At 45.3% G+C, this 12372-nt stretch overlaps 1 protein-coding gene across 1 annotated transcript in view; it reads right to left on the bottom strand.

Moving 5' to 3' along the window:
* The window catches only part of LOC140698214 (NBPF family member NBPF4-like), a 29973-nt gene that overhangs the window by 4640 nt on the left and 12961 nt on the right, over positions 1 to 12372 (bottom strand). Inside the window, exons 10-18 of the mRNA XM_072967864.1 lie at positions 11694 to 11745; positions 10686 to 10900; positions 9631 to 9682; positions 8628 to 8842; positions 6108 to 6159; positions 5169 to 5344; positions 4072 to 4123; positions 3015 to 3205; positions 543 to 770 (exon numbers count right to left, since the gene is read on the bottom strand). Of these exons, the coding sequence (XP_072823965.1) occupies positions 543 to 770; positions 3015 to 3205; positions 4072 to 4123; positions 5169 to 5344; positions 6108 to 6159; positions 8628 to 8842; positions 9631 to 9682; positions 10686 to 10900; positions 11694 to 11745 (1233 nt within the window). The remainder of the gene's footprint in view (positions 1 to 542; positions 771 to 3014; positions 3206 to 4071; positions 4124 to 5168; positions 5345 to 6107; positions 6160 to 8627; positions 8843 to 9630; positions 9683 to 10685; positions 10901 to 11693; positions 11746 to 12372) is intronic.

Genomic DNA, 12372 nt, shown 5'->3' with positions numbered 1-12372 from the left:
ATTGGCTTGAGGATGGATGATGAGAAGAGAACACTGGCAAACGTGCCTTTCTGAGAAAGCGGGGGAAGACGGGGTCTAGAGAAAGTGTTGACCATCCAAAGTCCCGCATTTCAGCTGAGAGACTGCATTTGCACGCACTGTGTAAGTGTGAAATCTCCAGCAAGATACATGGGTAGAGAACACACAGTCACAGGTGCGCTGACGCAGGTTTTATCGAACCAGGGACTCTGGGAACTATGTTTCTGAACACTGAAAACAACCCTGGAAGGCAGATTTAACTTTCGGGAGGTCAGATAAGGGAAAAAAGAAGTGAATACCTCAGAAGATAAATAAGTTGCTTCAGTTAAAAAACCAGGCGTTTGCAAACCCAGGACCTGGGGCAGAGCCGGCCCTAAATCTAAGGCTCTTGCTCGCTACCCTCTGTTAGGGCATTGAGGATTTCGAGAGGACCTGAAAGGGGCATGGCAGAGGCCCCACTGTCTCCTCCACCCCCAGCCCTGGAACGACCAGCTCTTGGACTACAGCTTCCTTTTCTTTCTTACCTTGGAGGGGCGGCCATTGGTCTCCAAACTCAGTGTTGGCTGTGAAGCCCCACACGGTGGAGGAAAGGCCGAGCCTGGCGTTGCCGTCACCACAGTCAAACTGCTGGTCCCGCTGCAGCTGCAGGTGATGGGTCACCTGGGAGCTTGTCTGCAGTTGTGCTTGTGAAGCTTGCATCTCTGACCCTTGGAAACTCAAAGGCCCTTGGGGACGGTCCTCCCAGGAGTCACCTGAAAGGAGAGAACAGTTCAGTAGGGCCAATGCAACTTTCCCTTTGTCAGCCCCTCCCATGACACCCATTTCTGCCGTCGCTGCCTATCACGGAGACGACCCAGTCAGCCAGACAACAGAGGCACACGTCATGGACATGAAGGAGATTTCATTTTCACGGCTGTGCCTGGGGACGCTGAGATGGCAGGTGCCAGGCGGCAACATCGCTGAGATCAAAAATCACCCACTTGGGTCCAGAGGGTACTGGAAGGCAGATGAGGTCATGACTATGGGTCTGTTATTAGCGACCTTTCCTTGTAGCCTGGAGACAAGGTTCTGGACAGGCCTCAGGGAAGGGAGGACAAAGAATCGTTGATGTCTAAGTAGAATACAGAAGTAACAAGAGAAGTAGGGCCTAAAGGCTTCAAATTCCACTAGAAAAGGGACTTGGGAGACTATAGCACGGGGACCAAGTTATGAGAACTCTTCCCACTTCTAGAGCCTTCTCAACTCCCTTCCCCGTGTGTTTTGACTGGCCTTCCAGCCACCACACGGGGATCCGTCCTGTGGCTACATGTGTCCTGGGTGGGCTGGTGGATATTAGCACCTGTAAGTAGGGTAGCTGAGGTCTGAGTCCCTTACTGGAAGCTACAGAATCAGGATGTCTGGTTCTTCTGGGAGATGATACAGTGCACATTCCTTATATTACACCCCCCTGCAGGGGCACCAGGCACTGCTCCTCATCAAACATGTTTACATTCACCGTGAAATGAATCCGTATTCTCAGAAAGTGGGCTAACCAAAGAGCTCAAGTAGCTCATCCAGTCCAGGTCAGGCTCAGGTGGGCTCATGGCCCACGGGGCCTGCTCCCCATTGCTGTGGGGCTCCCCTCACAGGTCCGCCCTCAAGACCCGCCTGCTCAACAAGGTTTGTTTCAGTGTTTCTTAAACGTGTCTCTCCTGTGTCTGTTACCACGTCGTCTTCCAGAGGGCGCACTCTGTCTGAGTCTCATGGGTGATTGATCCAACGTCCTTCTAACTGCTTCCTCTGATTCTGTCTCTCCACACTATCAGCAGTCTCACCAGTCTAACTCAGCCTGTGGAAACTGGTACTCCCCACTCTCCCTACATGAACTCAAATCCTCACCTTGCCTGGACTGTCCTGCTACGTTCTGGCCCCTCTTTCTTCGGGAACATCACTTCCCAAATCCCCCTTGTTCAACTCCTCCCTGGATGTGAGCTGCCCCTCCTGACCCCAGCCCTGCACCAGGACCTTGTAGAGCTTCCTGGGCTTTTCCTAGAATCACTGCTCTCAGCCTCTTGTGCCCTTCTCTTTCCCTCCAGACAGTTTATTCATCATTAATCACTGGATTTCAGGATACTGAACAAGGTTAACTGATAATTCACATTGGTGTGAAGGGTAACATCTCTGAAATTAAAAACTTTATTATGTGAAACAATTTCAAGCCCAGTAAAACCATGTTCAAATGCTATTTTGAATCACATTCTAGCATTGATTTTAAATATCACTGCTTCATTTCCTCATTTCGTTTTCTCTCCCTTTTCCCAACAAATGGGTTTTATTAAACTATGCTTTGAAAATTCTTTCCATTTGCATGGGAAAAGGCAAAATATTTCATCAAACATCACAAGGAATCCCCAACAGGATTAGTTTGGAAAGTAGAGAAAAGCCTCCAAAAATTCTGAAGTTGTCTTTAAAGATCAAGTGTTTGTGCTGTGCCTACAGCATTTCTCCCTGATCAGGGCGGATGGGGCGAAAGAGCAGATCTCCTGTGGCCTCACTGCCAGTATCACAGCTGTACACACTGTTCACAGGCCATGATCAGAATCCACAAAGAGGAAGGATCCGAGGATAATTGATGTGTCCCATTCATTCACCTCAGCCCATTTGTGTGTGGGATTTTCACCTCTCCTGCCCATTCTGAATCATGGCCTGGCAGGGCTGGGCCACATCCCACACATCTCACTTCCCGTCTCCAGCCTCACTTGATTCCAACAGCCTGCAATGGTGAAGGTGGTCCAGGTGACAGAAGGCATCCTGAGACGTGGGGAAAGGAAAGTTCTCTTACTCACATGATGCCTTCTGCAAATTAGATCCAACAGCCTGATTCAAATCAACAGAAGTCTCAGGGCTTGTTTACAGAAATGACTGACATAATCTATAGAGGTTGTTGACTACAAAGACTAGAGAGGATACCTGGGGAACCATTAGGAGCTGTCTGGCCTGTCCAGGGGAGTACTCACCATCTACAGCAAGCGCTGAGAAGACTCCCTGTTGGTCCCATGGGAATGAGACACCTCTGTAAGGCCTACAGGAGTCTGACAGGTCATGGCCAACTGAACTAGTCAAATAACATTCATCCAGTGAATCCTGTGGGTCTTCATTCTCTTCTCCCACCGGCTGCTCACTAAGGAGCCTTGTGGAGTCAGGCGGACTGATGATTAAACAAAACGGATGAGTGATCACAGGGTCCTAGCTGGGTTTGATGGGAGCGTTAAGGGACTGGTGGCAGAAAACAAATGGAAATTCTCCACAAAGGGAGATATAACAATCGTCCTCCATCTGGGGCCAGAGTGTGCTTACAGTGGGAATAGGAGAGACAGCAGGAGGTGGTCCCAGCACTGACCAGAAAATGAGCTCCGGACGAAGGAGACAGAACTACCCCAGTCCACAACAGTGAGGACACACACACTCAGAAACTGCAAAGGAGGCTTGAAGCCTTGCACGGAGTTGGTTGAAATTGACATACAACAGCTGAGTGAACAAGACTCTGGCAGCATAATCCTGTGTCTCCAATGCCATTTCTCTACTACTGAGATGTGACATGAGTGTCCTTTTTCTAGGTATATTTCTTTTTAGGAAATACTTGTCAGTGTGGTAAGAACAAAGAAGCAGAGGCCAATATGCATCTTATGCTGCTTTGAATGAAAATAGAGATGAGGGGAGTCCAAGAAATCCTGGAACTAATAAGCAGCCCTGCAGCAACTGAAAGCAGTTACTCTCTTTGAGGGAGATTATCAAAGGGGCTTATAAAAGTACCACCGTCAAAACAGACAGCACTGTTACAGGGACACACTGTGGTTTTCTGAATGGAAGAATGAGGTATCTGCAGCAGTTTCTCATTTCTCTGGATCTGACCTCACCATATGTCAACATTAAATTAAGAGCCATGATTCGTTATTACGCTATAGAACAGAAATGGACACAACATTGTCAACTGACTAGACTCTGATATCAATCAATCAATCAATCATTAATTAGCATAAGGGAAACAAAAAACCCATGATTCTTCAGAATTACCTGGAACGTATGCAGTCTTGTCCTTTCTCTTCCTCAACAACAGTATGATTGTCTATGGATCAATTCAGACAGGGCAAGAAACATTAATCAGATCCCACTATACGTGTTAATACGGAGGTATCCAATACTATCGCAGGGAAAATGTATCACCAGAAGCACGGGAGGATAATGGAAGAAGAACATCCCAGGAGGCCTCCCGTGGCCTCCCGTGGAGTGCCTGGGTTTGCTTTCCTGATCACTGGGCGGTCTCTCCTCAGTCAGGTCGATCCTCACCACACTCACGTTTTCCAAGTCTGAGTCAAAAGTGAAATGTATCTTTTCCCCACAGATTCTGAGGAATAGCCCATCTGCATTCTAAAAAGAATACCGGGATATTCAGCCCTTCCCTCACTGTATGCTGGGTGGTTTAGCAGAATTTATACACTGAAAACAGACTACTGGTTGGAATCTACAAACCCTAGCATGAAAATGAGCTTTCTGCTAAAGAGAAACATCAACCCTCGATGGAGCGGGGAAATGCTGGCTTCAGCTGCACTCCATGGAAACATACATGCAAGGTGATGGTAGAGCTGCTTGTGTCCTGCTGTTCAGGTTGCTGCTCCACTAAGACAGTCAAGTTAGAGGAGACAGACACTGGGGATGACAGCAGTGACCCCAGGGAAACAACAAATCCAGAGATGTAGTTAAGGCTGTCAACATCTTTTGAAACGCATAGAAACTCAAGGGGTATTTTAGGGTATGAACATGAGAAGATTATAAGTAAGAAGAGACATTTGATGGGAATCAGGAAAAAAGGCACCTCAGTACAAAGGCACAGAGGTGAGTGACATTGACACCCTAGCTTTGGGTTCAGTGATCTACTTTGAGGCCCAAAGCATATGGTTGCCCTGGGATGAGGAAGAGAGCACAGCTCCCTTACCCACATGATGTCTGTGCTTAAAACTCAATTCTGGGACCTAAACCTTCTCAATATATCTCTATAGGGTGTGCCCACAGGGATGCCATAGCTCAGCACCGCCAGAGGTGTGAAGTACAAAAGACACAAAGTCCACCTGGCAGTCCAGTTGGAGGTTTATCATACTGATAAAAGTACTCACTGGTGACATCCCGAGCATAAGAGAGTTCCAATCCCTCGAATGAGTAGATGGCAGCGCTCCTAGAAGGCCAGAAGGAGTCTGACAGGTTTCGAAGAACTGAGTAAATCAAATAGGATTCCTCCACTGAGGGCAGTGGGATGTCATCCTCTACCACCTGCGGCAGCTCCGTGCTGAGCCTAGTGGGTAGGGAGACCAAAGATTACCATAATAGCAATCAGAAATCTAGACTCCTTTCTCCTTTCGATGGAATGTTTAATTGAGTGGTGAAGGAAGCCGAAGGCTGACCCAATAAGCAGGATAAAATATCTTTTCTGGTGGGACAGTGTGTGTTTCTTCAGAGGAGCAGGAGACAGAATTGACAGTGGGTGCTCAGGACCCTGGCCAAATAACAAGCTGATGAAGAAAGAGACTGATTCTCTCTATACCGTAGAATCATGACCCATAACATAGGGCCACGTAACATTGCCTTTCACCCTTTCATTTCGATTGCACTCAGTGCTACATGGAGAGAGAAAGTGCATATAGCTTTGGGGGCACCCTAGTGTCCCAGAAATCTCGTGCTACCAAGGCCTCTTTGTAAGATTATTGTGGCAGAATATAATTCTGTTACTGTCTATTTACACTCTTGCTATCAAACACATGCCAACATGCGAACACAAAACAGGCAGAAAGCAGATTTGCATCTCACTCTGTCAATCACACAGGAGAGAAAAAATGAGTGCATGAAAATCAGAGTATCAAAAAGAAAACCAAAGTAAGAAGTTAATTAGAAAAGGAAACCATGTAAGTAGCACAATGAAAGCAGAAAAGATTATAAAAAAGATAATTTCTGGTTGGCAAAGTGGACCATACAGTTGTATTCAGCACTTCCTGCTGACCCTGGATTAGGGGACTACAGAAGTCACATTTTATCAACAGGGTAAAAATATTCAAAATTACCTGGGGACGATTGGCTCTGCTCCTTTCACACCATCTTGATCATTTTGCTTTTCTGTAAATGAGTTCACAGAACAGTTACATTGGGCAAAACCCACTTCCCTATGATCAATACCATGCAAAACTTAGCACAGCAACATGCACGTATGCAATGTGGTAACGGGGTAGTGTGGGAGAAATATTCCGGGAGGCCCTAGACAGAACCTTAGAAGAAGGCACTTGGTATGCTTCTTGAGCCCCTGGACACGTCTCCTTAATATGACAGGATGTCCCCACACTATGTCCTGAGTCTAGGCAAACAGTAACCACATCCTTTTACCCACAGATCCTGAGGGACTGCCTAGCTATTTCTTAGAAGTTTGCACTAATATTCAGAATTTTTCCATCTGAAATGCTGTCTGTTACTGGGGTAGATACATTCTCCATTGACATTAGACTGATGAGCAGAATCTAAACACAAGTCAACACGGTCTTCAGTGCCCCCAAGAAAGGGTGGCCATTCATTTGGTTGCACGTTCCAGGACCCTGCCTTGCTTCAGAGAAACATACCAAAGATGATAGTGGTGCTTGTGTTCAGGTTTCTGAAGCCTCTGGATAAGATAAGACAAATGGAAGGAGATACTTTTGGGTTGACACAAACAATCAAAGAAGTGACATCTCCAAAGATATAAACTAGACTGCCAACACCCTAGGACAGGTCTAGAAACTCAAGGACACTGCTCAGGAACCAAAATTAGAGCATGAAACGCAAGATAAGAGAGTCATTCAAAATTAGGAGACCAGAAAGTTACTTCCTATGACACAACTGGAGAGCTCTATGGGAGTCTGGTAGGACCACCTTTGGTCTAGTGATTGGCCAGTGAGACAAACATGACTAGGAATCGAGTAATGTTCACTAACTCAGGGAATGTGTTATTTTAAAGGCAATTGTATGGAACAGAATCGAGAGCCCAGAAATAAACCCACAGAATTACAATCATGTCATCTTCTACAACGGAGGCAAGAATATACGATGGAGAAAAGACAGTCCCTTCAGCAAGCGGCGTTGGGAAAACTGGACAGGCACACATATATCAACGACGTGAGGACACTATAAACAAAAATAAAATCAAAATGGCTTAAACACTTAAATACAAGACAAGACACTATAAACCGCTGAGAAGAAATCATAGACAAATTATTCTTGAACATAAATCTTAGCAATGTTTTCCTGGGGCAGTCTACCCAGGCAAATGAGAAAAAGCAAAAATTAACAAATGGGACGTAATTAAACCTAGAAGCTTTTGCACAGCAAAGGGAACCAAAAGAAAAACAAAACAATAACCTACAAAATGGGAGAAAATAGTTGCAAATGATGCAACTGACAACGGTTGACTTTCCAGGGTATACAAACGTCACATACAGCTTAAAAACAACAACAACAGAAACCCAAAAAATCATATCCAAAAATGGACACAGGACCTAAAAAGGAATTCTTCAAGGAAGACATGCAAATGGCCAAGAGGTACATGAAAACATGTTGAATACCGCTAATTATCAGACAAATGCAAATCAAAACTGCAATTAAGGATCACCTCACATCAGTCAGAATGGCCTTTATGAAAAAGCTCACAAACCCTAAATGCTGGAAAGGGTGTGGAGAAAAGGGAACCCTCCTACAGTATTGGTGGACATGCAGTTTGGGGCAGCCATTACAGGAAAAGAGGATTGGAGATTCCTCAAAAACTAAAAACACACTTACCATATGATCCAGCAATTCCAATCCTGGGCATACATCCAGAGTGAAGTCTAATTGGAAAAGACACACGCACCCCAATGTTAATAGCAGCACCGTATACGATCGCCAAGACATGGAAACAACCTAAATGACCATCCACAGATACCTGGATAAAGAGTCTGTGGCATATTTGTACAATGGAATACTACTCAGCCGTACAAAAGAATAAAATAGGGCCATTTGCAGCAACATGGATGAATTTAGAGATGCTCGTTCAAGGGAAGTAAGCCACAAAGAGAGAGACAAGGACCACATGATATCACTCATGTACGGAATATAAACGAGAAACAAGAAGACACTAATGAAGTTACCTGCCTAACGGAAATAGACTCACAGACATACAAAACAAACTTATGGTTGCTGGAGAGAAAGGGGGTGAGAGAAGGGATAAACTGGGAGTTCCAGTTGTGCAAATATTAACTATTATATATAAAGGACGTTAAACAACAAATTTCTTCCGTATAGCACAGGGAATTCTATTCAATATCTTGTAGTAACCTACAATGGAAAAGAATATAAAAATGAATATATGTATGCATATGTATGACTGAAATATCATGCTGTAACCCAGAAACTGACACGTTGTACACTAAACATACTGCAAATAACCAAATGAATAAATAAAGAAACAAATGAAGGCAATAGTAGGGCCTGATTCGAAACACAATGTAAGCTTATAATGTATACATGTCAACAAATTCTCATAGACTAGACAAATCGTGTGGGGTAAAGACAATGCAGACTACCTGGGAGGTCACTTGGAATTTCATCCTCTTTAACATGGGGGCCACCACCGGCTCCCTCCAGGGTAGACATCACTTTCTGTTCATAAAATGCAAATTTTCCATCACTGTGAGTCTCATAGACGTCAGAACCTTCCTGATGAAGGGAAGGAGCCCAAACACCTTCATCCTGGGATTTGTGGAGCACTTCATCCTTCTCAAACTCCTGTAGGTCCGTGCTGTGCCAGGTGGGAAAGGAATGACAGAATATTTAACTAAGACGGTTAGACACCTAATCAGATCACCTGCTATGGAAGGAAAGCATAGGTAGTGGTCACAGAAAGCCAGAGGGAAGGCCCCTTAAAGAGGGAAGTGACTCTCCTATATGTGAGGCAGAGTGTGGCCGCCATGGCGTGGGAGAGGGAGAGAGGAGAGAGCAAGAGGCGCTCCGAGCCCTGGCCACACAACCAGCTGTTGAGGGAGGAAACGGACTCTCCCTGTGTGCTACAGGCATGACTCCCAGAACACACAGAGGACTAAATACTGGGTCCACTTTGCAGATATTGTGTTGAACTATATATGCAGTGCTCAAGTGAATACATCTTTTGAGAAAATATAGAATATAAATCAGCATTCAAGCAAAAATTCCTTACATTGTTATAGAATATGAATGTATTTTCTTCTCTTGCACTCAAATACTTATCCAGATGCTGACACCAAACAGCTACAAAACAGATGTGCATCTCACCCTGCTTTTATCCACAGAGAAGACAGCAGCTGACTACAGGGAACCCCAAGTTTGGCTCGTTGACCTGGCTTAAAGCACTGTACATGACTAAACTTGAGAGAGTCACAAATTTAAACACACACAACTGCCACAATGGAAAGAAACACCATTGCTCAAGTGCACGTTTGGCTGTCGAGTGAATGGATGAGACAGTCATATTCAGCACATTCTCTTTTCCCTGGATCTGACGTCTTCTGGTGTCAACATTCACAGTAACAGCCCAGTATTCTTAAGAATTACCTGGGGGTCATTGGCTCTTGTCCAGCTGCTTCGACACACTCATTCTGATTTTCTGGTAAGAAATTCAGAGACAGAAGGTCACCATAAACAAATCACACATCACACATACCAACTCAGTGAACACAGGTACCACAAGGACATTAATATTCTCAGTGCAACAACAGGAAAATTTTAGGAGAGACATTTCACAACACTTGAGTCTTATCAGAATTGGACAGGAATGATGAAACATGTTTCGCTCAAGTACTCTGGCTGATCTACTTGAGCGTTCTTCCAATACCACAACTTACGACTCTGTCTAGTAAAGAGTGTATTTTTCCAAAGGTCCAAGAAATCAGCTAAGATGTTTTCTTGAGTTTTATTTACAGTATTGGCTAATTCTGTCACATAATGCGGTTGCTGATGCTATGGAGGAATTTCTGCTTGAGACCAGATAAATTTTACAAACCTTGAAATCCATGGGAAAATCTGGTGCTACACAGAAACCATGGGCATTCAAGGCTGGAGAGACTGCCAGAGCCCAGCCTTACTTCATGGAAACATCCGAGCAAGGGACAGGAACACTTGGTTCTTTCCTGGGTTTTAACCAGCTACTTACCTAAGAGAAGCCAACATCAGGAAGATGAAGACTTGCACAGACATCAATGAAGCCAGAGACACCACATGACCTAACATATAGGCGAGGCTACCACTCTGTTTGCTCGGGCAAAGAAAGGCCAGGGACACTGTCCAAAAGGAACAGTTAGATCACTATAGGTTGGAAGACGCACTTCACACAAACGATGTCTGAGAGACACTTCCTCCGGATGTTCTGCCAAGGCAGGGGACACTTTGTCACCGCTGACTTGGGTCCCAGGGCCTGACTTTGGCTCCAGGGTCACAGATGCAAGAATTGGGCCTAGAAAGGGATCGATGCTTCCTGGCTCACATGATGTCTCTCTGCCATAATCCATCCTGTTTCTGGGCTAAAGCAATATGTGCCACTAGGGTCTACCTTCAGAGAAGACTTTCTTCAGACTACACGGTGTGTGGGGGAACAAAAATAGAAAGGCTACCTGGGAGGTCAGTTGGAATTTCACCCTCTGGAACATCGGAGCAATCACCAGCAACATCCGGAGCACGGCCAACTTTCTCTTCATCGAGTGCAAATTTGCCTTCACTGTCTAGCTGGGTGCGGTCAGATCCCTCTTGGAGAAGTGAAGGATTCAAAACACATTCATCCTGGGACTCCAGGAGCACCTCCTCCTTCTCAGGTGCCTCTAGCTCCGCGCTGTGCCAGGTGGGAAAGGGATGACAGAAAATTCAACTACGAGGATCGAACACCAAGCTCTCCTAGCTGGTTTGGAAAGAGGGGCATAGCGAGTGGGCACAGAAAGCCACCCAAAGAGGGAAATTAGTATCCTCCTATATGTCAAGCAGAGTGTGGCCATGATGGGGTGGGAGAGGGAGAGAGCAGCAGGTGCTCCGAACCCTGGCCATGCAACCAGCTGTTGAAGGAGCACTTGGACTCGCCGTGTGTGCTGTTACAGGCATGACTCCCAGGAAACAGAGAGGACTATGACCCTGGCTCCTGCTTTCAGCATACATTGTGTTGAGCTATACATGTGGTGCCCAAGAAAACAGGGCTTTTTTAGGAATTGCACACATCTAACTCCTAACTTGAAGGAGTGTACTCTCAACATTTTGAGATACTTTTGAATCTTTTTGTCTGTTTTCTTCACTTGCAGTCAAATGCTTATCGACATGCTGATGCCAAACAGGCACAAAACACATGTGAATCTCACCCTGCCTTTATCCACACAGGGGAGGACTCCTGACAGCTGAGACCCCCAAGTTTGGCTAGTTCACCTTGGTCAAATCACTGCACATGACTAAATTGGAGAGAGTCACAAATTCAAACACACACATCTAGCACAATGGAAAGAAACAACATTTTTAAAGTGCATATGGGGCTGTTGAGTGAATGGGTCAAAAAGGTATACTCAGCACATTATCTTTTCCCTGCATCTGAGGTCTTCTGGTGTCAAGATTGGCATCAACAGCCCAGAAATCCTCAGAATTACCTGGGGGTCGTTGGCTCTTGTCCAGCTGCTTCGTCACGGTCATTCTGATTGTCTGGGAAGAAATTCAGAGACAGCAGGTCACGATGAACTAATCACACCTCACGCATGCCAACACACTGCACGCAGGTAGCACAAGGACATTAATATTCTCAGTGCAACAACAGAATATTTTAGGAGAGGTATTTCAGGACACTTAAGTCTTAGGAGATTTACACAGGACTTCTGCCAAATGCTTGGGGGACATTCTCTGGCTGATCTGGGTGAGCTTTTTCCCACTATCCCATCTTCTGAGACTGTAGATTTCATAGAATATTTTCCTTCAAGTTCCTAGAAATCAGCTCAGGTGCTTTCTAGAAGACTTTCTATACTATTGCTTCATCCCATCACATAAGGCGGTTGCTGATGCTATGGAGGAATTTGTGCTTGAGACCAGGTGAATTCTACAAACCTTCAAATCCATGAGAAAATCTGCTGCTACACAGAAACCATGGGCATTCAAGGCTGGAGAGACTGCCAGAGCCCAGCCTTACTTCATGGAAACATCCGAGCAAGGTACAGGAACACTGGGTTCTTTTCTGATTTTCAAACATCTACTTAACTAAGAGAAGCCAACAACAGGAAGATGAAGACTTGCACTGACATCAGTGAAACCAGAGACACCACATGACCTAACATATAG

This window comes from Vicugna pacos, chromosome 9 (genome assembly GCF_048564905.1).
Source record: "Vicugna pacos chromosome 9, VicPac4, whole genome shotgun sequence".
Classification (NCBI taxonomy): Eukaryota; Metazoa; Chordata; class Mammalia; order Artiodactyla; family Camelidae; genus Vicugna; species Vicugna pacos.
The sequence above is the reverse complement of the archived record's forward strand: the minus strand, read 5'-3'. Positions and strand labels throughout refer to the sequence as shown.